This window comes from Giraffa tippelskirchi, chromosome 2, assembly GCF_054371585.1.
Source record: "Giraffa tippelskirchi isolate mGirTip1 chromosome 2, T2T-mGirTip1v1.2.pri, whole genome shotgun sequence".
Lineage (NCBI taxonomy): Eukaryota > Metazoa > Chordata > Mammalia > Artiodactyla > Giraffidae > Giraffa > Giraffa tippelskirchi.
The window spans coordinates 235231151-235256498 of NC_137276.1; the positions used below are offsets into that span (position 1 = coordinate 235231151).

Sequence of the window (25348 nt, forward strand, 5' to 3'; positions counted from 1 at the left end):
CAGAAAGAATGAAGTGCTGCTAAAGTGGTTTAAAAACATTATCAGGGGCTTATTATTCTGGAATAATCTCAAATTATTCCAAAAACCAAGTGACATACTTTTAATCATGAAAGTAAGAGCTGCTTATTGTAGAGAACTACAGAAAAGCAAAAGCAAACAAACAAAAAAAAGAAAAAAGAATGGAGGGAAGGCCAAAAAGCTGTGATAGATATCCTCGAGGTAATCTTTTTGCTTATTTCTGGGGGTTTCCTTGGGATAAACTCCCTAGGAGTAAAATTTCTGGGTAAATGAGTTAAGATATTTGATATATACGATTAACCTGCCCTTTAGAAACAATCCCCTCACTTTAAGGCATAAAACTCCCCAACCATTTCATATACTCTCATCTTTATTGGTAGTGTTTTTAAAAAATCCCATCAGATTTTACAAATAGTTGTTTTAACTTAGTTAAATGCTAGTGAGATTGAACACAAACGTTTTAGTGGCCTTTTTTATTGAATGAATTGCCCATTTTCTCTTAATGAAGAGTTTCCTTTTCCCTAATGATTTGTAATATTTCTTCAGCAATTCAGGAAACTAACCCTTCGTCATTTTTGTTACAAATACTTTCCCATGTTTATAATATGCCTTTTAATTTTGATGATATCTCATGTCAAAGTGAAACCATATACTTTAAAAAGTCAAATCAATAAATCATCTTTTATAATTTCTTTTGCTTTCATGCCAAAGAAACCTTCATCATATTGAGATTAAGTAAAACTACAAGTTCCTTTTTTACAGCTAATTCTTTGCCCATCTGGTATTTCTTTTGCCCTGAAGAATAAATATGTATTTTCCTCTCCCCAAGAGTTAAACTAGTTTATTGAGTAGTCCTCATCTACTGAATAATCCATCTTTTCCCAAGAGTTCTGAAATGTCATCTTTATCATAAACTGAATCTTTGGTTTTCATTTTTTCTGGGTTTGTTTTTACTGGTATTCTACTGGTTTATACACTCTTAACAAGAACTTTACTACTGTCATGATTTGAGCTGTAAAATACTTCATTTCCCCATATTTTCCATTCTTTTCCTCAAAACTATTTTGCCTATTCTAATTAACTTTTTTCATCCAAATGAAAATGTAATTTAGTTACAGAAAATGCTAGACAAAAACTATTTTTTGCTGTGATTGTATTAACTTGGATAAAATAGACATTTCTAAGAATACTAGATTTTCCAGTCCAAAAATATACAAAACTGCACAGTTTTCATCAGGTTGATAACCAGGTTTTAGTCGTTGGTGGCGGTGGCAGTGATCTTTGGACTGGCACGTTTCCCTTTAGTATGTTTTCTAAAGCTATTTATGGATGGTTTAGGAAGAAACAGCGCTTGCCTAAATGCATCTTCTCACTTTCTTTGAATGTTCTCTTCCCTCTACTTTCTGTGACCTCTCTTCAGAGTCTCCATTTGCCCATACATCATTTACCTTCATTTAACTACCAAAAGCAGAGACATTACTTTGTCAACAAAGCTCCGTCTAGTCAAGGCTATGGTTTTTCCAGTGGTCATGTATGGAGGTGAGAGTTGGACTATAAAGAAAGCTGAGCACCGAAGAATTGATGCTTTTGAACTGTGGTGTTGGAGAAGACTCTTGAGAGTCCCTTGGACTGCAAGGAGATCCAACCAGACCATCCTAAAGGAGATCAGTCTTGGGTGTTCATTGGAAGGACTGATGCTGAAGCTGAAACTCCCAATACTTTGGCCAACTGATGCGAAGATCTGACTCACTGGAAAAGACCCTGATGCTGGGAAGAATTGAGGGCAGGAGGAGAAGGGGATGACAGAGGATGAGATGGTTGGATGGCATCACCGACTCGATGGACACGGGTTTGGGTGGACTCAGGGAGTTGGTGATGGACAGGGAGGCCTGGCGTGCTGCGATTCATGGGGTCACAAAGAGTCGGACATGACTGAGCGACTGAACTGAACTGATGTATTGAGAACACAAAAATGAATGGAGTGAGCACCTCCCGACTATTATGGAGCCTCTGATCTAGGCAGCAAGACACATGATCAAACGAGTATGGAAGTGCTGCATGGTTATAAACTTGGCAAGTGACCCATATGTGTATATGTACGTACGTATGTACATCCATACATACCTAGGAAAACCCAGCTCCTACTACATGCTTAGCATATTCAAGGTGCTCATTGCATAGTGACTGGGTGAATGAAATAGCTTCCACTAGAGGGGTACATATTTTATTTATCAACACGTTGGTAAAAGCTACAATATGATGAAAAATGGAAAATAATTGTACTGAATTATACTTCAGTATTTCCCATCAATAAAAAAATGCTTTTTGTACAATGGAAATTTGTAAAATTCAGAATCCCCTGAATATCTTTAAGACAGCCTTTTACACATTCAGGGTTCACATCCAACTAAACTAGGTACATTTTTCTAAAACAGACTTGGAAAAAATTGTTGATATTACTCTCAATTCTAGACTAGTAAAACCTGATTATTAATTATAATTGACAACCAAATAGACATCTTTAAATGAAAAGAGATCTGGAAAGAATGATAATAAATTCAATGTGCTGTAAATCTGACAAAATGTAACAAAAAAGAAATGTATCATCAGTATGCTCTTGGTTTCCAAAATTTGTGTTTTGTTTCCATCCACACCGTCAGTGTTTCTGCTTGCTTACAGCCTTGTTCACTGCTGGATCCTCAGTAGTCACTGCACTCCAAACTCATGTCAGTTGAAAATAAAGGTAACAAAGTTTTCCTCATCAACAGCCTGTAGGCTCACAAAATTGAACCTGTTCTTTTATCTGCCTGTGTTCATTTAGCCCACCAAGCAGTCTTTATTAAAGCTGAGGCATCAGGCAGTCAAAGTTCATTAATACCATTTATATAATCTCTGCAGTTTCAATTAACTCAGCAAGACATTCTACTCCATGATAACAGTCTCATTAATTCAATAAAATCCCATAACTATTAACAATATGGTCGATGTTAAACGGGGTGTCACCTAGTACAAAATAATAGCTTTAACAGCTTGTGATGAGACTCAAGGTTTTTTCTTAAATTTGATCTGGCTAAATATCCAATCCTCTTAGAGCAGGGATCATTTCCACATCTACAGAATCTATAGAATTTTTAGCCTGTGCAGGGAGTAATTTAAGTCTTAGAAGGTGATGCTCAGCAGTAAATTAATAATAGTTTCCTACTCAGTGATTGGCAGACGTTGTCTAAATTATCAAGCGTGTCTGATCTGCCTGCTCCTCTTCAGTCTTCCTCACAGACGCAGTGTGCTGCGTGCCTTACCAATGACGGACTACGCAATTATAATGTGTTTTTTTTTCTTGTCCGTGAATCTAGGTGTTTCTTTCTCTAAAGAAAAAGGGGAAATAGACGTATAACTTGGCATAATTATATTCTAACCTCACTGGCTATCATTACATTTTTACATCGTGAGATACTCCCAGGTATTTCCGAGAGGAGAGCGAACACTGAGAGCCAGGCTTGATGACGAAAGCCAACGCGACGAGGCGCGAGCCCAGCGCAGCAGGGATGAGCCGGGTCACGGTGAGGAGCCTGCACCTGATGACGTCTGGCAAGCGTGTTAATAACATTCTTAGAGTTTAAGTCATTCTGACCAGAATTTTCTTTTATTGGCTTCCAAAAATTCTTGCACAGATGGAGATTTATTTTCTCCCTGTCTCCTTTCTGGTTTGCTGTTGGTTTCTGCACTTTGCATCTGATCTGGACAGCATATCTTGCTAGGGAAGGCCTTTCCTACCCTGAGGTTATCAAAAAATTCTCCTTAATGTTTCTTTTTTCCCAGAATTTTTATGTAGTTTTAGTCCTTACAATTATACCTTTAATTTAATCGTTTTTAGATGGAAAGCCAAATACAGCAATTCAGTATCCTTTTCTATTGAATGGAAATGTCCTCTCTTATATGAAGATCTCATTTATGGTTGGACCTCTTCTTACCTTGTTCCACTGACATATTTCTCAGTTTCCATACTACTGTTACATTGGTTTGATCACGTAACATTTACAACAGTTTTCATGTCTTCCTGTATCATTCTCCCCTTCCCCTAAATTCTGTAGCAACTTAAGCACATTTATTAATGACTATAACCATGATCACCACCGCAACTACCAACATGAAGTCGTAAGGGACACTATGTGCTTTTAATTCTACAAAGTCAATAAGAGTATTGCCCTCATCAACAAATCTTTAAGCTCAGAAGAGGCAAGTCTATGTGTTGTCTAAGGAGTGTTAGAGCTGAGGTACAAAAAAAGGAATCAGAGTCTAGACCCAGTGCTCACAACTAGTAAGCTATATTCTTTCTTTCCATTAAAGTTACTATAAAGCTTTTAGGCACTAAATTTAAAATAACTGTGTCCAGTTTTAAAAAACTATATCTCTCACTCAGCCTATCAGTGGAATGATAACACATTTATATATTAGTTTAGGAAGAAGTAGTATCTTTACTAGGAGAAGGCAATGGCACCCCACTCCAGTACTCTTGCCTGGAAAATCCCATGGACAGAGAAGCCTGGTGGGCTACAGTCCATGGGGTCGCTAAGAGTCGGACACCACTGAGCGACTTCACTTTCGCTTTTCCCTTTCATGCACTGGAGAAGGAAACGGCAACCCACTCCAGTATTCTTGCCTGGAGAATCCCAGGGACGGCGGAGCCTGGTGGGCTGCCGTCTATGGGGTCGCACAGAGTTGGACATGACTGAAGTGGATTAGCAGCAGCAGGAGTATCTTTACTTACTACCTTCCCACCTAAAAACATGTTACCACTTTTCTATTTATTCAACTGTATCTTTATATCCTTCTATAACATTTATAGCTTTCTTTATATAGCTTTTATTCTTATATTATTAAATTTATTCCTAGACATTTTATAGTTTTGGTTGCGATTATGAAAAGGATATATTTTTTCCACTTCCCATTCTAAAAGCTCATTATCACCATGTTGTTAATATAAAAATGTTAGTAATATCAAAACTAAGATAAAATTAGTTCTTTTGCATATTTCCATGTATAGAATAACAAATATATTACTTAGGACAATTGCAACATGACTTGGTTTATTGTGTTTAAATAAATCAAGCTTATCTTGAATTATAAATAAACTGCTCTTATCACATGGGTGTTTTCTGTCCTACTGAATTTGGGTGGTCATCAGCTGACATAACAACTTTGGATTGTTAGAGAATTTATTAATAGTTTGAATCCTCACTTAACATGCATTTTGAGATACATTAAATTATCTAACTTTGTATACTTTTATTGGAATCCCATTAGCTTAAGTAGAAACCTAGATACTTCTTTATATATTAATTTATATTTCAAAATGAATACACATAATCCAATAACCTTCTTTAATTACAAGATGAATTAGACATCAAGATCCCAAGAATATCATATAAATTCCAGAAAGTTTAAAGGAACTTTCTGAAGTTATATTATTGGTAGATTTTAAAGAGTAAAAGGACACTTGATCACTTCCTACATGGCATGTCATGTATTTATAAATGCTGTACTTAGAAACAATATTTATATATACAACTCTGAAAAGTTTTATCACTAGATTGCCTTCAAAGATGCTGTTTATAAACAAACTCCCAAAAGTTGAAAGAAAAGATTGAATGCCTTATAGAAGACAATTTGGCGGAATGTCTTATAATAAGGAAGAAGCATATGTGTGCCAGCGAGCTCACTTTTCTCACCGAGCAGCTGACAAGCAGCTCTTTGATTGCTTTACTATTATGATACAACTTTGGATACAATAAAGGCTACATTATTGCTCTATCATTTGTCAAGCTGTATAGAAAATTCTGAGTCAATGGATGCCACCTGTACGATATTTTCATTACCTGTTTATAAAGCAACTGCTCGTTTTCTCTAGCATAACAGAAAAGAACATCTGTAAGAATTTTTCTCACACTTTCTTGTTGGAAAAACTGCATTTCAGGAAACCTGAAAAAAGAAAACAGAGGATTGAAATTGACTAGCACAATTCCAAGAATTACCCTCAAACTCTCATCTCTGAGAGGTGCCAAGGGCGGCTTTTGGTTTTACTACAAGTCTGTATTTGCCATGCGACTTATGCCAGAGGTGGGACTGATGTGTTAAAGAAAAAAAGGATGAGAAAAGGGAGATTACTGTATCACAGAGGGAAGGGATACCTTTGACATCTAAACATTTCAAATGTCTTCATATGCTTAAGATCATTACATGATGAATAAACAGTTTTTAAGCAAAATGACTTACAGCCTGTTGATGTGGGGAATTGCTTTGTTTAATCCAATTTGATATAATGTGATTTTGTAAATACCAACTCTGTGAAAAAACCATTATCTTTTTTTTCATGCAAATATCAGAATTTAAATTGTTACATATGACCACACCATTAGTTTTATCTGATTAAAACACCACTTTAAATGGAATGAGTTAGTTAGTACTGCTTAAATGATCTCTGGATCAAAAATTCTACCAGGTGCTTTGAGGTAATCTGAAATAAAAAGGTCAGAGTATTCACCTGAAAGGAGCTTAAACAGTTGTTTATAATGAATGATGGCAACAACCCCAAGAGCAAATACAGAGGAATGCAATACACAATGAATCTATCTGTCAGCCCTGTGGATACGTGGCTTTCGAATCTGCAGATTCACTCAACCATGGATCAAAGATGCTTAGGAAAAACAAATTTTAGGAAGTTCCAAAAAGCAAAACTTGAATGTGCCAGCATGCCAGCAACTATTTACACAGCATTAACCCTGTATTAGGTATATAAGAAATCTAGAGATGATTTATGTAAGGATAGGCATAGATTATATTTGTGAATATTACTGCATTTTATACAAGAGAGTTAAACAATCCATGGATTTTGGTATCTGTGGGAGGCCTGGAACCCATCCCTCATGAATACCAAGAGATGACCCTATAAGGGAAGAATGAATGTTATCCAGAAATAACCAGTCAGGATATAAAAGTAATACACAGATATCACTTGCATTCCTACACACTGACAATGAGTGAGATATTAGAGAAGTTGAAGAAACAATCCCATTCACCATTGTAATGAAAAGAATAAAATACCTAGGAATAAACCACCTGAAGAGACAAAAGACCTATATGCAGAAAACTATAAGACACTTATGAAAGAAATCAAAGTTGACACAAACAGATGGAGAGATGCACTATGTTCTTGGATTGGAAGAATGAGTATTGTGAAAAGGACTATACTACCCAAAGCAGTCTACAGATTCAATGCAATCCCTATCAAACTACCAGCGATATTTTTCACAGAACTAGAACAAAAAGATGGTTGGATGGCATCACTGACTCGATGGACAGGAGTTTGGGTAAATTCTGGGAGTTGGTGATGGACAGGGAGGCCTGGTGTGCTGCAGTCCACGGCGTCGCAAAGAGTTGGACATGACTGAGTGACTGATCTGAACTGAGAACAAAAAAATTTACAATTTGGATGGAAATGCAAAAGATGCAGAATAGCCAAAGAAATCTTGACAAAGAAAAACGGAGCTGGAGGAATCAACCTTCCTGACTTCAGACTATACTACAAAGCTACAGTCATCAAGATAGGATGGTACTGGCACAAAAACAGAAATATACACCAATGGAACAAGACAGAAAACCCAGAGATAAACCTACACACCTATGGGCACCTATCTTTGACGAAGGAGGCAAGAATATACAATGAAGAAAAGACAGCCTCTTCAGTAAGTGGTGCTGGGAATACTGGACAGCTATGTGTAAAAGAATGGAATTAGAAGGCTTCCTAACACCATACAGAAAAAAGCAGTCCAATGGGTTCAACCACAAAAGGTCTGAACGAGAATTTTTAGGAGAGGAGGAACACAGACCATCTGTGGGAAAGGTCACCCCATCAGAAGGAAAGCTCTGAGGGCACCGAAGGTGAAGGGCGCATCGCTGATTCCGAGTGCAGCGTGGTGCTGCAGACACAGAGGGCACTGCTTCTGGGAGGTGCTGCCAGCTGGGGCAGGACGACAGGGCAGAGGGAAGGTGGGAGGCATACAAAGGAGCTTCCAAGGCAGCAGTTACCGCAGGGGAGAGCAACAGACGACTCTGCATTTCTGAAGATACAAGTAAAGAAGAGAGTATTTGAGGAACTCTTAATTTGGAAAAAGACTGTGAGAGGAGAGTTTAGAGGAAGGAGATAAGAGGATATTACACTGAGGTGAAATGGAAAATCACAGACCTGAGAAGAGCCTGTGTTCAGATTTCTGCTGCATAACTGCTGGCTGCGGGACCTGGAGTAGACGGTTGCCTAACGGCCTCATCTCTGAAGCGGGGATGATCACACTGGACTTGTAACCGGATGAGACACCGCGACAGCACCAGGAGCAGGGCTGGCGGCAGGCGTCCAGCTCAGAGGTCACTGCTGGCCAGAGGGTGGGTACTTTACATGCTGCAGGGGTGAACGAGGCAGCTTGGGAACCGGAAACTAAGAGAACACGCGAGAGGCTGAGACTAAAAGCACCAAGAGGAGAGAGGCACAGGGCACGCCACGGAGACAGAGGAGCACTCCTCCCGGGTCTCCAGGGGGAGAGAGGCGCTCCTCCCAGGTCTCCCGGGGGAGAGAGGCGCTCCTCCCGGGTCTCCCGGGGAGCGGAGCACTCCTCCCGGGTCTGCAGGGGAGAGAGGCGCTCCTTCCGGGTCTGCAGGGGAGAGAGGCGCTCCTTCCGGGTCTGCAGGGGAGAGAGGCGCTCCTCCCGGGTCTCCCGGGGAGCGGAGCGCTCCTCCCGGGTCTGCAGGGGAGAGAGGCGCTCCTTCCGGGTCTGCAGGGGAGAGAGGCGCTCCTCCCGGGTCTGCAGGGGAGAGAGGCGCTCCTCCCGGGTCTCCCGGGGGAGAGAGGCGCTCCTCCCGGGTCTCCCGGGGAGCGGAGCACTCCTCCCGGGTCTGCAGGGGAGAGAGGCGCTCCTTCCGGGTCTGCAGGGGAGAGAGGCGCTCCTTCCGGGTCTCCCGGGGAGCGGAGCGCTCCTCCCGGGTCTGCAGGGGGAGAGAGGCGCTCCTTCCGGGTCTCCAGGGGAGCGGAGCACTCCTCCCGGGTCTGCAGGGGAGAGAGGCGCTCCTCCCGGGTCTGCAGGGGAGAGAGGCGCTCCTCCCGGGTCTGCAGGGGAGAGAGGCGCTCCTCCCGGGTCTGCAGGGGAGAGAGGCGCTCCTCCCGGGTCTCCCGGGGGAGAGAGGCGCTCCTCCCGGGTCTGCAGGGGGAGAGAGGCGCTCCTCCCGGGTCTGCAGGGGGAGAGAGGCGCTCCTCCCGGGTCTCCCGGGGGAGAGAGGCGCTCCTCCCGGGTCTCCCGGGGGAGAGAGGCGCTCCTCCCGGGTCTCCCGGGGGAGAGAGGCGCTCCTCCCGGGTCTCCCGGGGGAGAGAGGCGCTCCTCCCGGGTCTCCCGGGGGAGAGAGGCGCTCCTCCCGGGTCTCCCGGGGGAGAGAGGCGCTCCTCCCGGGTCTGCAGGGGAGAGAGGCGCTCCTTCCGGGTCTGCAGGGGAGCGGAGCACTCCTCCCGAGTCTGCAGGGGGAGAGAGGCGCTCCTCCCGGGTCTCCCGAGGGAGAGAGGCGCTCCTCCCAGGTCTCCAGGGGGAGAGAGGCACTCTTCCCAGGTCTCCAGAGGGAGAGAGGCGCTCCTCCTGGGTCTCCCGGGGAGCAGAGCGCTCCTCCTGGGTCTCCCGGGGAGCGGAGCGCTCCTCCCGGGTCTGCAGGGGGAGAGAGGCGCTCCTCCCGGGTCTGCAGGGGGAGAGAGGCGCTCCTCCCGGGTCTCCCGGGGGAGAGAGGCACTCCTCCCAGGTCTCCAGGGGGAGAGAGGCGCTCCTCCTGGGTCTCCCGGGGAGCAGAGCGCTCCTCCTGGGTCTCCCGGGGAGCAGAGCGCTCCTCCTGGGTCTCCCGGGGAGCGGAGCGCTCCTCCCGGGTCTGCAGGGGGAGAGAGGCGCTCCTCCCGGGTCTGCAGGGGAGAGAGGCGCTCCTTCCGGGTCTGCAGGGGAGCGGAGCACTCCTCCCGAGTCTGCAGGGGGAGAGAGGCGCTCCTCCCGGGTCTGCAGGGGAGAGAGGCGCTCCTTCCGGGTCTGCAGGGGAGCGGAGCGCTCCTCCCGGGTCTGCAGGGGAGAGAGGCGCTCCTCCCGGGTCTCCCGGGGGAGAGAGGCGCTCCTCCCGGGTCTGCAGGGGGAGAGAGGCACTCCTCCCGGGTCTCCAGGGGGAGAGAGGCGCTCCTCCCGGGTCTGCAGGGGAGAGAGGCGCTCCTCCCGGGTCTCCAGGGGGAGAGAGGCGCTCCTCCTGGGTCTCCAGGGGGAGAGAGGCGCTCCTCCCGGGTCTGCAGGGGAGAGAGGCGCTCCTTCCGGGTCTGCAGGGGAGCGGAGCACTCCTCCCGAGTCTGCAGGGGGAGAGAGGCGCTCCTCCCGGGTCTCCCGAGGGAGAGAGGCGCTCCTCCCAGGTCTCCAGGGGGAGAGAGGCACTCTTCCCAGGTCTCCAGAGGGAGAGAGGCGCTCCTCCTGGGTCTCCCGGGGAGCAGAGCGCTCCTCCTGGGTCTCCCGGGGAGCGGAGCGCTCCTCCCGGGTCTGCAGGGGGAGAGAGGCGCTCCTCCCGGGTCTGCAGGGGGAGAGAGGCGCTCCTCCCGGGTCTCCAGGGGAGCGGAGCGCTCCTCCCACGTCTGCAGGGGGAGCGGAGCGCTCCTCCCGGGTCTGCAGGGGGAGAGAGGCGCTCCTCCCGGGTCTCCAGGGGAGCGGAGCGCTCCTCCCAGGTCTGCAGGGGAGCGGAGCGCTCCTCCCGGGTCTGCAGGGGGAGAGAGGCGCTCCTCCCGGGTCTGCAGGGGGAGAGAGGCGCTCCTCCCGGGTCTCCAGGGGAGCGGAGCGCTCCTCCCAGGTCTGCAGGGGGAGAGAGGCGCTCCTCCCGGGTCTGCAGGGGAGCGGAGCGCTCCTCCTGGGTCTCCAGAGGAGAAACCGTGGCTGTTTCAGTCACGTTCTGACGGTCTACCGCTCCCTATCGCTGGTGACCTCAGCTGTTTTCTGCATCCTTCTGATCCTCTCCAGGACCCCTGTGAGAGTTAGAATTGTCTCTCCAGTTCAGGCTGGGACCCTGTGTGGACTATGATAGTGGTTTGTGAGGCATCTCTTTCCTGATTCTAATTTTTATAATAAATTACAGCCTGTTTCATCTTCATATGTTCATTTGACTTTGGCTTGAAATCCCCTTGGGTATACAGTTTGTCCCCAGACACAGGTGTCTGACCTCCTCTCCTGCAGCAAGGAAGCCGCTCTTCTGGGGCTTGGAATAAATAGTCTCTGGGCTATCTCATATCCATGCATAAATCTTAGTGTGCTGGCCCTCCAGATGGACCAGACTCAGCCTGGAGTTCCTAAAGAGCAGAAATTGTCTGAAGGTAGAGTCAGAGCAAGAATAATAACTATATCTTAGAAGACAAAGAAGTTCCAGAAAAGTGGCAAAAGAACTGAAGTAGGAGATACATACAAAAGCTTGTTAAATGACTTATTTAGCACAAAAGAAAACTGCTAAAGCCTTTAGAAAGTCAAATACCCCAAATTAGAGTAATCAGGATGAAAGACAGGTGACTAGTTAATAAAATGCTGAAAAGAAATTTCCTGGGAAAACTTAGTCACTAAAGTAAAAATAGAGTAATCCTTCTGAGGTGAAATGGCTTCCTCTCATTGCTCATCGGATGACTTAAATCTAGCCCTGCCTTGAAGCAGACTTCCTATCTCAGGACTAGGCAGGTCACGTGGCCAAGTCATTCTGCATGTCTACTTCTTTAACAACACCTTGGAAATTGTCTACGCACACTGGGCCCCCAAATCCCCAATGGCTGTTGCAGTCTGAATGGATTATGGGAGAAAGTGATAAAAACTACAATATTCACCTTGTAGCAAACATCCATGAACTATAAGAGTTTACTATCTAACTGCTAAAAATGTAAATTACATGTCAACTTACAGTTTCATTTAAATGCATACTAACCACTCACAAGATTAAAATCTAGAGATCTATAAGAATCAAATTGCAGGTAGATAATTTAAATTACCCACCTTTAGCAAATACCCAATCAACCGAAGCGTGTCCTAGGCAGAGCGTAACTGTGTGTGCGGCAGCACACTACCCACCAGTCTAGTCTACGATGCTGAGGGGCCAATTTACGAGGTCTCAGGATACCCCCTTTCTCAGAAAAGTATGACGTTCTCTAAATTGTGATGAAGAATCCATAGCGTGAAACAAGGAAGGTATGAAAGATTTCAGAAGAGTTCTGAAACAGAAACAAAAGTTTATGCTATTTTCAGAATTTGGAAGAACTGACATTCAGAGAAGTTACCAGCTGCAAGAATCCGGCTCAGAAGGTAACAGGTAAGAGCCAAACTGGAGAGATTAACACCTGCTCCAGTGTACCTGGGTAGTGAGCAGGGTAGCAGTACTTCCCAACTGCTTTGCTAATCAATGAGTCAGAGATAGGCAGTGGAGTAAAATTCCATGAGTTTAGAATTACACAGAAGAACCTACAAGTCACAAGGGTGATGAATACACCTCAATAATAACATATTTCCTACAACAAATACTTGATTCTTATATTATCAAGCTTCAAGTGAGAAGGCATTCTATCTACAGTAATCAGAAATAAAAGAGAGAAAAGCAGTGAGCAGCTTCTCTAGGAATAGTGATAGGCAGCTTTGATGATAGGTTAAAAGCTTCAAAATAGCTTCCCTGACATCTGGTGTTGATTCAGGGCAGGTAATATGAACAGCAGTCTAATCCAAATTATCACTGGGAAAGAAAAATCTGCTTTTGAAACAATAGCAAAAATCACAGAATACATACTCAGGTTGGAATCAAAGTTGTTAAGATTTTGAAAAAGCAAGAGTGACTCTGCAGTTTCATGCAAAAAGAGAAATGGTGGTAAATTCATTAAAGATGAGATAGAGAAAATAATTTACTACTGAACTAGAGACATTTATGATTCACTCAAGCCAAACCATCAGAAAGAAAAGAAAAAGGAGAAAAGAATCACAATAAATGGGAACTGAAGATGAATTCGGTTATTATTAGAAAATGAAAGCCCAAGAGAAGGAATTTCAGAATTTGGCCAAAAAAGAAAGTAGAGATGGTAAATAGGTGAGGATGAACTCTGATAAGCAAAGAGAAAGGAATATCAAAGTATTCCATGGTGGGATTTAGACTAATATCATCTAACATTTTTACTTGATAGAAACAAAGGTAACAATTCTGATTCAACTTAATTGATCAACATTTAAAGTACAGGAGTTTCTCTCTCAAGATGTGTAGAAATATTAAACAAATTTTATATACTGCAAATTAACATCAAGAGGTATAAACATCTGGTGTATGCATTTTGTTATGTAACTTGAAATAACTCCAGATTTGTAGGCTATATAGATTTCATTTTAAGTTTAAAAAATATTTCATTATAGAAAATTACAACATCTATAAAGAGACAATAATGGACTGAAGCTCAGCCCAGTCACCCAGCTCCATCCGTAGTCAATTCTCTTTCACACATACTCCTCGCTCAGCGCTGCACTCGGAAGCAGACCTGAGACATCACTGTAATACTGCAGGGTGTATTTCTTATTTCTAAAATATAGAGACTCTCTAAAAACACAACCATAGTACTGCTTGGTATGGACCTAACAGAAGCAGAAGATATTAAGAAGAGGTGCCAAGAATAAACAGAAGAACTGTACAAAAAAGATCTTCACGACCCAGATAATCACGATGGTGTGATCACTCACCTAGAGCCAGACATCCTGGAATGTAAAGTCAGGTGAGCCTTAGAAAGCATCACTACGAACAAAGCTAGTGGAGGTGATGGAATTCCAGTTGAGCTATTTCAAATCCTGAAAGATGATGCTGTGAAAGTGCTGCACTCGATATGCCAGCAAATCTGGAAAACTCAGCAATGGCCACAGGACTGGAAAAGGTCAGTTTTCATTCCAATCCCAAAGAAAGGCAATGCAAAAGAATGCGCAAACTACTGCACAATAGCACTCATCTCACATACTAGTAAAGTAATGCTCAAAATTCTCCAAGCCAGGCTTCAGCAATACATGAACCATGAACTTCCAGATGTTCAAGCTGGTTTTAGAAAAGGCAGAGGAACCAGAGATCAAATTGCCAACATCCGCTGGATGACTGAAAAAGCAAGAGAGTTCCAGGAAAACATCTATTTCTGCTTTCTTGACTATGCCAAAGCCTTGACTGTGTGGATCACAATAAATTGTGGAAAATTCTGAAAGAGATGGGAATACCAGACCATCTGACCTGTCTCTTGAGAAACCTGTATGCAGGTCAGGAAGCAACAGTTAGAACTGGACTTGGAACAACAGACTGGTTCCAAATAGGAAAAGGAGTACATCAAGGCTGTATATTGTCACCCTGCTTATTTAACTTATATGCAGAGTACATCATGAGAAACGCTGGGCTGGAAGAAGCACAAGCTGGAATCAAGATTGCCGGGAGAAATATCAATAACCTCAGATATGCAGATGACACCACCCTTATGGCGAAAGTGAAGAACTAAAGAGCCTCTTGATGAAAGTGAAAGAGGAGCGTGAAAAAGTTGGCTTAAAGCTCAACATTCAGAAAACTAAGATCATGGCATCTGGTCCCATCACTTCATGGGAAATAGATAGGGAAACAGTGGAAACAGTGTCAGACTTTATTTTTGGGGGCTCCAGAATCACTGCTGATGGTGACTTCAGCCATGAAATTAAAAGACGCTTACTTCTTGGAAGGAAGGTTATGACCAACCTAGATAGCATATTTAAAAGCAGAGACATTACTTTGCCCACAAAGGTCCGTCTAGTCAAGGCTGTGGTTTTTCCAGTGGTCATGGATGGATGTGAGAGTTGCATGGTGAAGAAAGCTGAGCGCCGAAGAATTGATGCTTTTGAACTGTGGTGTTGGAGAAGACTCTTGAGAGTCCCTTGGACAGCAAGGAGATCCAACCAGTCCATCCTAAAGGAGATCAGCCCTGGGTGTTCATTGGAAGGAGTGATGTTGAAGCTGAAACTCCAATACTTTGGCCACCTCATGCGAAGAGCTGACTCACTGGAAAAGACCCTAAAGCTGGGAAGGATTGGGGGCAGGAGGAGAAGGGGACGACAGAGGATGAGATGGTTGGATGGCATCACTAACTCGATGGACATGGGTTTGGGTAAACTCCGAGAGTTGGTGATGGACAGGGAGGCCTGGCGTGCTGTGATTCATGGGGTCACAAAGAGTCGGACATGACTGAGTGACTGAACTGACTGAGTACTGCTTTAACACTATGACTAATAAAAATAATCGATTGATTAAACCAAATATGCAATCAGATGTTCAAATTTCCCTAAAGGTTTTTCAGTTTGTTTCAGTCAAGTTCCAAGAAGCATCGTACATTGAAATTTGTTGATATACCTCGCATTCTACAGACTTATCCCTTCTTTCCTTCCTTGCCTTCTCTTCCCTTCCTCTCTTTCTCTCCCTCTCTCTTTTACAATGTGTGTTAGAAAAACCGAACTCTTTACCCTGTAGAAAATTCCCACATTCTGAATTTTACTTGCTGTTCTTCCATTTTATGGAACACACTCCTCATACCCCTGTATTCCCATAAACTGGTAAGAAGGTCTAGAGACTTCAATAAGTTCAAATTCAACTTTCAACAAGATCCTTCACGGAAAATACGGTCGCTTCAAGAGCTGGTTCCCGAATCCCTGGGCGCTCCTCCCACACAGAGGTGGGGCAGCCAAACGCCCTCGCTCTGCTCTGCACATGCGCGTTCCTCAGCGACATCAGCAATGCTGCAACACAGCTTCCGTCCACCTCTCCGTCTGCAGACAACCGTGGAACCCAGACGCCAAGCTGCTAGGAAGTCAAGCAGCCACGAGAGGCGCTGGGGAGGTGTTCCAGCTCCAGCTCCAGGGAACGTCTCTGCCGAGAGCCAGCCTCGAGAGCCAGAGTGGACGTGCCTTCCGATGATTCTAGTCCTGAAACTTCGAGCTGGTCTGGCCACCACCACGTGGAACAGAGACAAATGGCCTGCTCAGTCCTCCTCAAGTCGGAGATTCATCAACAGAACTAATTCTGCTGTCCACAGAAGTGGACAGCGGGTACAGATGGTGCTGGGTGCTTTCATCAGGAGGCAGAGATTTTTAGCTTTTCTCTGTTTCTGTGACAATCAATGATCACTGTCTAGATGGATTAATTCATCAGAGGTTGTAAAATGGTCAAACTATAACTCTATCATGTTTTCTTTCACTATTATCTAAAATACATATATGAAGAAAAATTGACCCTTGTCCATTTTGTTATCCTGAAGCACAGATCACTATAATTTTGAAACAATGCTGTTGATTTCCATTACATTTACTCATGGATGCTTGTGGACACCTAAGATCTATGAATGATAAACGGCACTAATTCTGTCACAAAAGCAGTTTATGACAACTATTCTACTTGCTTTCTGGATATCTTCCTGTGTGACTGCAGGGTATGGGGGTGAATCAAGAAGTGAGAGAGGCAGAATGACAAAACCCCAACTTCAGACCAAGAACCAGGAGCCCAGGTACCTGATGGGAGTCAACCGGGAAGGCCTTCAACAGGGCCTGCCTGGTCATGACGCAGAAAAGAAAGGGAAAGAGGCAAAGAGCCAAGGTATATCCATGCCGGAGAGTTCCCCAGACAACAAAGACAAAACGAGTGTTTCCTAAGCAAGAAAAGGGTTAAGACAAGAGTGAAATGACAAAGGGCTTTGTCACTGCATTACGGTATGTAATTAGGTAATTAGAAGTATTAAAACAGACAAAGCACTGGGCCCAGATGAATTACTGGAGATGCAAGTATTCAATAAGATCCCCCGAGGGAAAAAACAAAGCCCTTGGTGAAGGTTTATCGCCAAGCAGGAGGATGGAGCGGCACCAGAGGGCTTGCAGGAACAATAACTGATGCTGTGTCCACACTTCAAACCCAGAACTTCCACTACCAGCATCCATCTAAAAGTTAAAATGAGCTGATGAAAACTCCCTAGAATACCATTAAACACCAAAATAACTGTAATATTTTACTCTAGTTTGTTGTTTTATTAAAGGAAAACTGAAGAAAAAAAAAATCAAGCAAAAACCAGAGGAGCGAGGTGAACGGGGATGAAAGGAGGACAGACGCTTTCTATTCCTGTCCTCCCTGCTTGGGATGATGACTTCACCATCCGCCTATTCCACCAAACCTGCCCTCTCCTCTTTCCAGGCAGGAAGCCGGACTGAACCTCCCAGCATCCTCCCCAGTGAGCCGTGGCCGCTGGAACGAGAACGGCCATGACAGGCGACCACAGAGTGCCTGCTCCTGAGAGCATCCCACCCTCAGGCGCCGCCCACACTTCCGCTTCCGGCTGCACAGAGCGGAAAAGGGCATCTGGGAAACCTGGGAGGCTGCATATGGATTGTGCTGGTTTTAAAAATACACCTGCCAATTCTTTAACACACTGCCTTTCCTTCTTGGGTTGTTTGCATTAGGGGGGACGACTCCTCTAGAGAAAAGACACTTAAGCAGCACCACGGAGAGACCCACATGGGTCCTCCAGCCCTCACCAGCCTCCACACCACCCCAGCTCCAGCTGACATATGACTGCAAGCTCAGAGGTCCCAGAGCCGGGACCTCGGCTGCTCCCAAACCCGAGGTCCAGCAACTACGAAATACATGAGTGCTGTTCCAAGGCGTTACGTCTTGGTTGATGTACTATGTAGCAAGAGATAATGAACACAGCTTTTAATACCTGAAACTGGGTTGTTTCTTTCTTTTTTTTTTTTTTAATATGCGGTAGAGGTAGCTATGGGACTGGACAGGAGCTGGAACGTTGCACAGAGCCACAGTGACAAGACTAAAGGATCTGAAAGAGACGATTAGCCAGCCAGACAGCCCATGAGGCTGTCAGTGAGGGCGAAAGTCAAAGTGAGGAAAACATCGTAAGAAAAGTGGAGACAAAGATCCCTTACTGTGTACTGGCAGCACAGCAGCCTCTGCTTCTTTGGAATACTGCAGATCTACTTAGTGCCCAGGTGATCAAGCTGTCTGGGCACTGCACAAGGTGGCCCTGGGTTGCGCCTCCCTAACAACAGAAGGAAAGAGGGAAGTGGAGGGAAGGACTGCTCAACACGAAGGCATTTTCACGCTGGGCTTGAAAATACAACCTTGTCTCCTTCTCATGCTCTCGAGTCACACGTGAAGCATTAAGACTTTACTTCTGGGCCAAGATCAAGCATAAGACACAGAAAAACAAGGCTGAAAGATGAAACCAAGGATGTGAATGTAAAATCCTTTGTTAAGCTCTCAGAAAACTCTAAAGTGGTGCCTCAGAGAACCCTCCTGTTAGACAAGACACCCCAACGCCCTGGAAAGACCTAAAAAGTATGCCTGACAGAGGCTGCAGTAGTGAGGGGTCAGGGACGCTGCTAAGCACCCCACACTGCACAGCACAGCCTCTCGTAACAGAGAATCAATTGGTCCAAAACATCAATACTCCCAAGGTTGAGCAACACTCTGTTGGAATACATGAACCCAGAGGGCAGAAACCATACTGGCATATTTAACCTCCACAGCTTTCTGAGTAAGACTTGGAATCGCCCCCTCATGCTTCCACCTCCTGTTTGCCCCACAAAGTGTTATGCATACAGAAGGTGCTCCATAAAAAGCTTCTTGAATTGAAAAAAAAAAAAAAAAGTGGTAAATTCAGGCAAATAAGATTAGCATAAAATATTATAGACTAGCAGAAAGACCTGGGGTCCCAGGTAGTATTTCCACTGCAGCCATTAACAAGTTATATTTTCTTAAGTCATTCTTTCTGAGGTTCAACTTTATGCACTTGCAAAATAAAAGGACTTAAGATGATTACCAATGACACAATGCTTATTATAGATGCCAGGTGCTGGGGAATAGCAAAAATATAAAAACGTAAAATAAGTACTTCAGAAAATCTAGATGAGAAAACAGATATTAACACAGATATTTTTAAAAGGGAGATATTACAATAAAATATGCAGGGTTCTGTAAAAGAATGGAAGAGGCACTATTTTCTTTATCAGGATCCTCAACTTCTATAATAGTAGCTGCTACATAGTAATTTCTCGAGTAGTATCTGCTGAATAAATAAGTAAGTCCAGAAACCTACAAACCAACCAACCAACCAATGAAAAATGAAAGTTAAGTCGAACTTGGACTGGAGGCGAGAAGGCAAAGCTAATGAAAGGCTAGACCACAGTTCTGCTGCCTTTGTTTTGTGCAACGTATGACAATAAGAGCATTATGTAACTTTCACAGGCCATAAACTAGAGGTGAACAAAAAGGCAAAGAAAAGAAAGTAGAAATCTGTTGTGATGACAAGGGTGTGATCCAGCCCAAGAGGATAGCAGAACAACCTCCAAGCCTAACAGGGACGGTGGGAGTTTGAAATCACCATCCAGGTGAGAAGACTTAGGATGACTGGAAATGTCCAAGAATGACAGTGGGGACAGAGGCAGTGGGACTGGAGTTTCAGGGTGGTGTCTGTCACCATCTGAAGAGAGGTGGTCAGCAACGGTTCTTTCTAGTTCTCCAATGCCCCGAGTTACACAGCAAGCAACCCCACTGCCTCCTTGCCTCAAATAAAGGAAAAAAAAAAACAAAACTTTCTACTGATACCATAAAGGGGAAAAATTAAGAGAAAAAAAAATATAGGCAGACAGAAATATGCACTTTAAGTGCAAGGCTCTGTCACACTGAAAGACTTCATTTTGCAGTATTTCAACAATTAAGAAAAAATTTTAAAGCAATTTAAAGCATTTATCCTTGAAGTATTAAAGTAGCGTCAATCCCAAATCTGCATGAAAGTTCCTAAAATACTGTGACTCTACTGACCCGGCTGGGCCGACTAGGAATGTTTCGGCATGAGGAAGTACTCTGCCACCCAGCAGACTTGACCTCTTAACCTCTTCATAGTCAGTTTGTGGAACTACAATTTAGAAATATAAACAGTGCTAAAAGACGCTGGCTTCCTTTACACAGCAGATCTCCCAGGGAGAACGCTTCTGGCCCGCAGCTCAGGGCGGACTCTGCGGCCGCTACAGGGCCGCCGCCTCCAGGCTCCAGGGGCCAGGGGCGCCGGCGCTGTCCCAGCCCCACGACTGCTGCAGACACACCTCCATTTTCACGCAAGTGCTAGAAAAAAAATTTTAAGCTTAAAAATATCCCGTAAATTGGAACAAACATGTAGTAAGAATCTGCATGCTTAAATAGAGCAGAAATGAGAAAAATACATGTCAAAAACATGAGCAGTACAGGATATACATATTTCTAAATATATAGAGGCAACTGCGAGAATCCAATATTTTGCTTTTACCTTAAGAGTTGTGAAATGAGGAAGGACTACAGGCCATTTGACGGAGGAATTGTCTCTTGTGTTCCTCAAAGTCTGCCTCTCCCCCTCTTTAGTATTTCAGAAACACACACACAGGTTGCCGACAACCCGCAGAGAGCGGCTTGTGTTGTCGTTTGCACTTCCGCGCTGTGAACAAGCGCATCTGTGAGGGCGGGTCGTGCACAAGCGTGTACGGGGCCGGCATCAGGCGGGGCCACAGCACAGCACCACGCACAGCCACGCGGCGCTGTGCGCCTGCGGTCCACCTCGAGGAGACTGAAAATACAAATACAAGCTGCTATTTTGGTGTGATCACACGAACATGGCAGCCTGTGTGGTTTTTTTTCTCTTTAACATTTTAACACTGGGCAGATTGTCTGCATTAACACACACCAAAATCAATTCTGCTCTGAAATTGCTTGTAAAATTTTCTTTCCCTGAGGAATTTGGTTTTTATTTAACTAAAAAAAAAAAAGGGGGGGGGGCTTGGAGAAAACTGTATAAAAGACACCAACATTTAGGATATCTTAACTTTGCACTAATGTGACAACCACTGTTGGGTTAGAGAACCAGCATTATTTCTCTGAAAAATGGGAACTGTATAGAAGATGGACTTTAAATAAGGAGAAAAAAAAATTTTTGTAAAATCACATTTGTATATTATTAATACAGAAAACATTCACAAAGTAGTCTAATTTCACAGTATCCACTACATAATAACTAAATTTGATCAAAAACTCAAATAAGACTTGTACACTATAAAAACTCATGGAGGTTTCTTAAGCGCAGAGACAGGAAACAAAAGTAAATATTAAGCACAGGCCATCTCTAGAAGTTCACTGTGAATAAAAAATAAAATGCAGATATTCCTATCATATACAGTACAAAAATATTAACAACAATCAATGTATTTTCACAGTACTGTCCAGCAAAACTTTCTATGATGATAGAAATATCCTGTATCTGGGCTGGCTTGCTGCTGCTGCTGCTGCTGCTAAGTCGCTTCAGTCGTGTCCAACTCTGCGACCCCATAGACGGCAGCCCACTAGGCTCCTCTGTCCCTGGGACTCTCCAGGCAAGAATACTGGAGTGGGTTGCCATTTCCTTCTCCAGTGCATGAAAGGGAAAAGTGAAAGTGAAGTCGCTCAGTTGTGTCCGACTCTTAGCGACCCCATGGACTGCAGCCCACCAGGCTCCTCTGTTCACGGGATTATACAGTAGCCATTGGCACTTGAGAGTGGCTGATGAAGACTTATTTTATTTAATCTAAATTAATTTCAATTTAAATCTCCACAGGTGCCTGGTGGCTACCAAACTGGACAGTACACATCTATGGTTTTAAAGAGAAAATTTTAGCAATTATTAATGAATCCACAAAATATCAAATGACAATATAAAAAAAATTGAGGAAACAAAGTTTGTTGAAATAAAGTGTCTAAAGTTCGGACCATACGGGGAGTACAAACAAAAGGGGCCATCGAATGAGAAGGCTGGTGAAAGATCTAATCGTGTCTTGGAGAACCAAGTGGGGCAGAGCGGGATGAACTGAAGAGTGAGCTGCCTGGGGTCCAAACAGCAAAAACCCTACAGAAACCGTGGGACTGAGCGGAATGAGCTGAAGAGTGAGCTGCCTGGGGTCCAAACGGCAAAAACCCTACAGAAACCGTGGGACTGAGCGGAATGAGCTGAAGAGTGAGCTGCCTGGGGTCCAAACGGCAAAAACCCTACAGAAACCGTGGGACTGAGCGGAATGAGCTGAAGAGTGAGCTGCCTGGGGTCCAAACGGCAAAAACCCTACAGAAACCGTGGGACTGAGCGGAATGAGCTGAAGAGTGAGCTGCCTGGGGTCCAAACGGCAAAAACCCTACAGAAACCGTGGGACTGAGCGGAATAGCTGAAGAGTGAGCTGCCTGGGGTCCAAACGGCAAAAACCCTACAGAAACCAGAACCATGCAAGACCAGAAGCTGAAGACGGTGGCCAGAGAGGCAATCAGACCAACCTTAAATATCGTCGCAGCTGCAATGATCAAAGTAAGCTAGAGAATTTTAATCATTAATTCAAGAGAGGCATTTGAAGAAAAGACACTATTTGGCAATAGCTTATAAATATGTTAATTTGCAAATGATATTATAGACACTATAAATATACTTTTAGAATAGACCTTGATAGACCAAATAACAGACTTCTTTAGTATCTAATATGGAAATGATACTTTATTCTGAACTCAGTATTTCCCATCATTTTAAATAATACTGAATTTCATATAATGTTAAGCCTTGGAAGCATGGCAACATTGGTTCAGAATGGACGGCTCAAGTTCTGAAGTAGAAATGCTATAAATTGGAAGCTACTTGATTTACCTTTTGATTATCAGTTTTTTTCTCCATTCAGTAATAAAAATGAGAACACTAACAACCTCATTAGGTTGAGATAAGGAACAATTAATTGAAATGAATACAAAACCTTTTGAGGCAAAAGAGGTTAGTAGAATAAAACAATATTAAAATTAGTTGAAAGAGAAGATAATATTTAATTCAGTGACATATTCAGATCAAATAAATTCTATAATGAGAAAACAACACAGCTTATGAGATGAAATTATCTTGTTTAAACTCAGACTAGAAGGCAGATAATAGTATTTTTAAGTGTGTTTATGTTTCTGAAGATCGAAAATGTTAGAGATGTTATTACTAAAATCGAAAAACACTGATCATAAGTGATAGGATTCACAATCAATGAGCATTTATTAGGCACCACCCTGACTCTGTAGCAAGACAGAAATGCCCTCCAGGTGTTAATCATGAGGTCTGAAAGATGAGACCTGGGCTGACAACAAGGTATGTACTTTTTTTCCTCCTGGTATTTTCCACCCTTTATTCTGTTTCCCTCAGTGCCTTGCAAGTTACAGCAATACAAGTACTTGACACTGGTAATAACATAATGAAAGCACAAGAAATAAGTAAACTTATGCATATATATGGAATTTGAAAGATGGTAACGATAACCCTATACGCGAGACAGAATAAGAGACACAGATGCATAGAACAATTTTATGGACTATGAGGGAGAAGGTGAGGGTGGGACGTTCTGGGAGAATAGCATTGTAACATGTATATTATCATATGTGAAACAGAACACCATTCCATGTTCGATGCATGAGACAAATGCTCAGGGCCGGGGCAATGGGATGACCCAGAGGGATGGGATGGGGAGGGAGGTGGGTGAGGGGTCCAGGAAGGGGAACACATGTAAACTCATGGCTGATTCATGTCAATGTATGGCAAAAACTATTACAATATTGTAAAGTAATTAGCCCCCAACTAAAATAAATAAATTTATTAAAAAATAAATAAATAAATAAAAGAAATAAGTAAACTGTTTGGAGGAGCACAGAACTTAAAACATTATTTTATGTCCATGTTTCCCCTGGGAGAGTATTTGACTTGTTTTCCCAAGCTCCACTGAGCAGGGGCCGAGATCCCATTGTACACTGCATTCAGTAGTGAGTTAACATACTCAGGTATTTACAGAGTAGCACCATTAAGAGGCATGGGCTTCCCTTGTAGCTCAGCTGGTAGAGAATCCACCTGCAATGCAGGAGACCTCAGTTCAATTCCTGGGTCAGGAAGTTTCCCTGGAGAAGGGATAGGCTACCCACTCCAGTATTCTTGGGCTTCCCTGGTAGCTCAGACAGTCAAGAATCCGCCTGCAAGGCAGGAGACCTGCGTTGGATCCCTGGGTTGGGACGATCCCCCGGAGAAGGGAAGCTATCCACTCAAGTATTCTTGCCTGGAGAATCCCTATGGACAGAGGAGCCAGGCAGGCTGCAGTCCGTGGGGTCACGGAGAGTCGGGCACGACTGAGCACAGCACAGTTAGGTAGGCATGGGGTCCTGAGTCAGGAAAACTGAGACAGGTCTACCGGATTAGAACATGAAGCTATGCAAGTTTCTTTGTTGCTCCTGTATGTCCTCTTTCCATCACAGTACTGCTATCCTGTAAAAATTTTTAGGTCTGCTTTCTCTACTAGACTTTGAGCTTCTTAAGGACCCACGCCATATTTATCTTGGCATCTGCTATGCTGAGATTAATATAAATGTACTGAATACACTGGCAGATTGAATACACTGGCAAGTCTAAATAAACTTGAGCAATATCAAAGAAACTTAAGTAATATCATTACAAAGTTATTAGGAAAATGCCAATGAAACATAGAGTAGGCACAAATTATTTCCAGTTGTAAAGACTGGAACATGCTTCAAGAACAGGGTGGTGATGAAGTCAGGCTTCAAGGATGAGTTGTCAGGACTCAGAGAGTGGTAGGGGAAGTGGCATTAGGGCCGAGGAGCCACACGGGATGCAAAACCTGTGCAGAAACGGCACTGGCGTGTGCTCAGTCCTGTCTGCCTCTTTGCAGCCCCACGGACTGCAGGCCACCAGGCCCCTGTGTCCATGGGGTTTACCTGTGAGGCTTAAAAACTCCAGCAAAACTCCACCATGGGGAGACACACACAAAACTGTGAGATTCACTTCCAGAAGCTCAACCAGGTTCCCACAGTGAATATCAGAGAAAAATCCCCTCAGCTTATGGCAGGGGGAGGGGAAAGGGGCCAACCTGGACAGAGGGGGACGCTGCTGTTCTGACCAAGGCCTGCCTGCGGGCAGAACGACTCGCCCAGAGCCCAACCTGCCGAGACTCCATCAGCCCCTAACTGACATGGGGAGAGGGAAGTGCCCAGCCCAACCCCCACCACAGCCATCCTGTCCATCTAAGGGGGGTGGGGGGGGCAGGCGATCTGAGAAACACTGTGAAGGGCACATTCCAGAGGCACAAAATGACTGACCATATACCTAAAGGATACTTCCGCTCTCCCCTCAGCTCATCACATTACCAACGACCTACTGACAGCA

The 25348-nt window shown here is 44.2% G+C and overlaps 1 protein-coding gene and 1 long non-coding RNA gene across 51 annotated transcripts in view; both read right to left on the bottom strand.

Moving 5' to 3' along the window:
- Positions 1 to 25348, bottom strand: part of TBC1D5 (TBC1 domain family member 5) — a 589150-nt gene that overhangs the window by 236766 nt on the left and 327036 nt on the right. For all 50 annotated transcript variants that reach the window (XM_081573339.1, XM_081573355.1, XM_081573315.1 and 47 more), the window contains one exon: positions 5895 to 5997. In XM_081573339.1, the coding sequence (XP_081429465.1) occupies positions 5895 to 5997 (103 nt within the window). The remainder of the gene's footprint in view (positions 1 to 5894; positions 5998 to 25348) is intronic.
- Positions 17840 to 22764, bottom strand: LOC145539378 (uncharacterized). Its single transcript, XR_014077750.1, has 2 exons — positions 22091 to 22764; positions 17840 to 22021 (listed from the first exon to the last, which is right to left on the bottom strand). It is a non-coding gene; the product is annotated as an uncharacterized LOC145539378 (long non-coding RNA).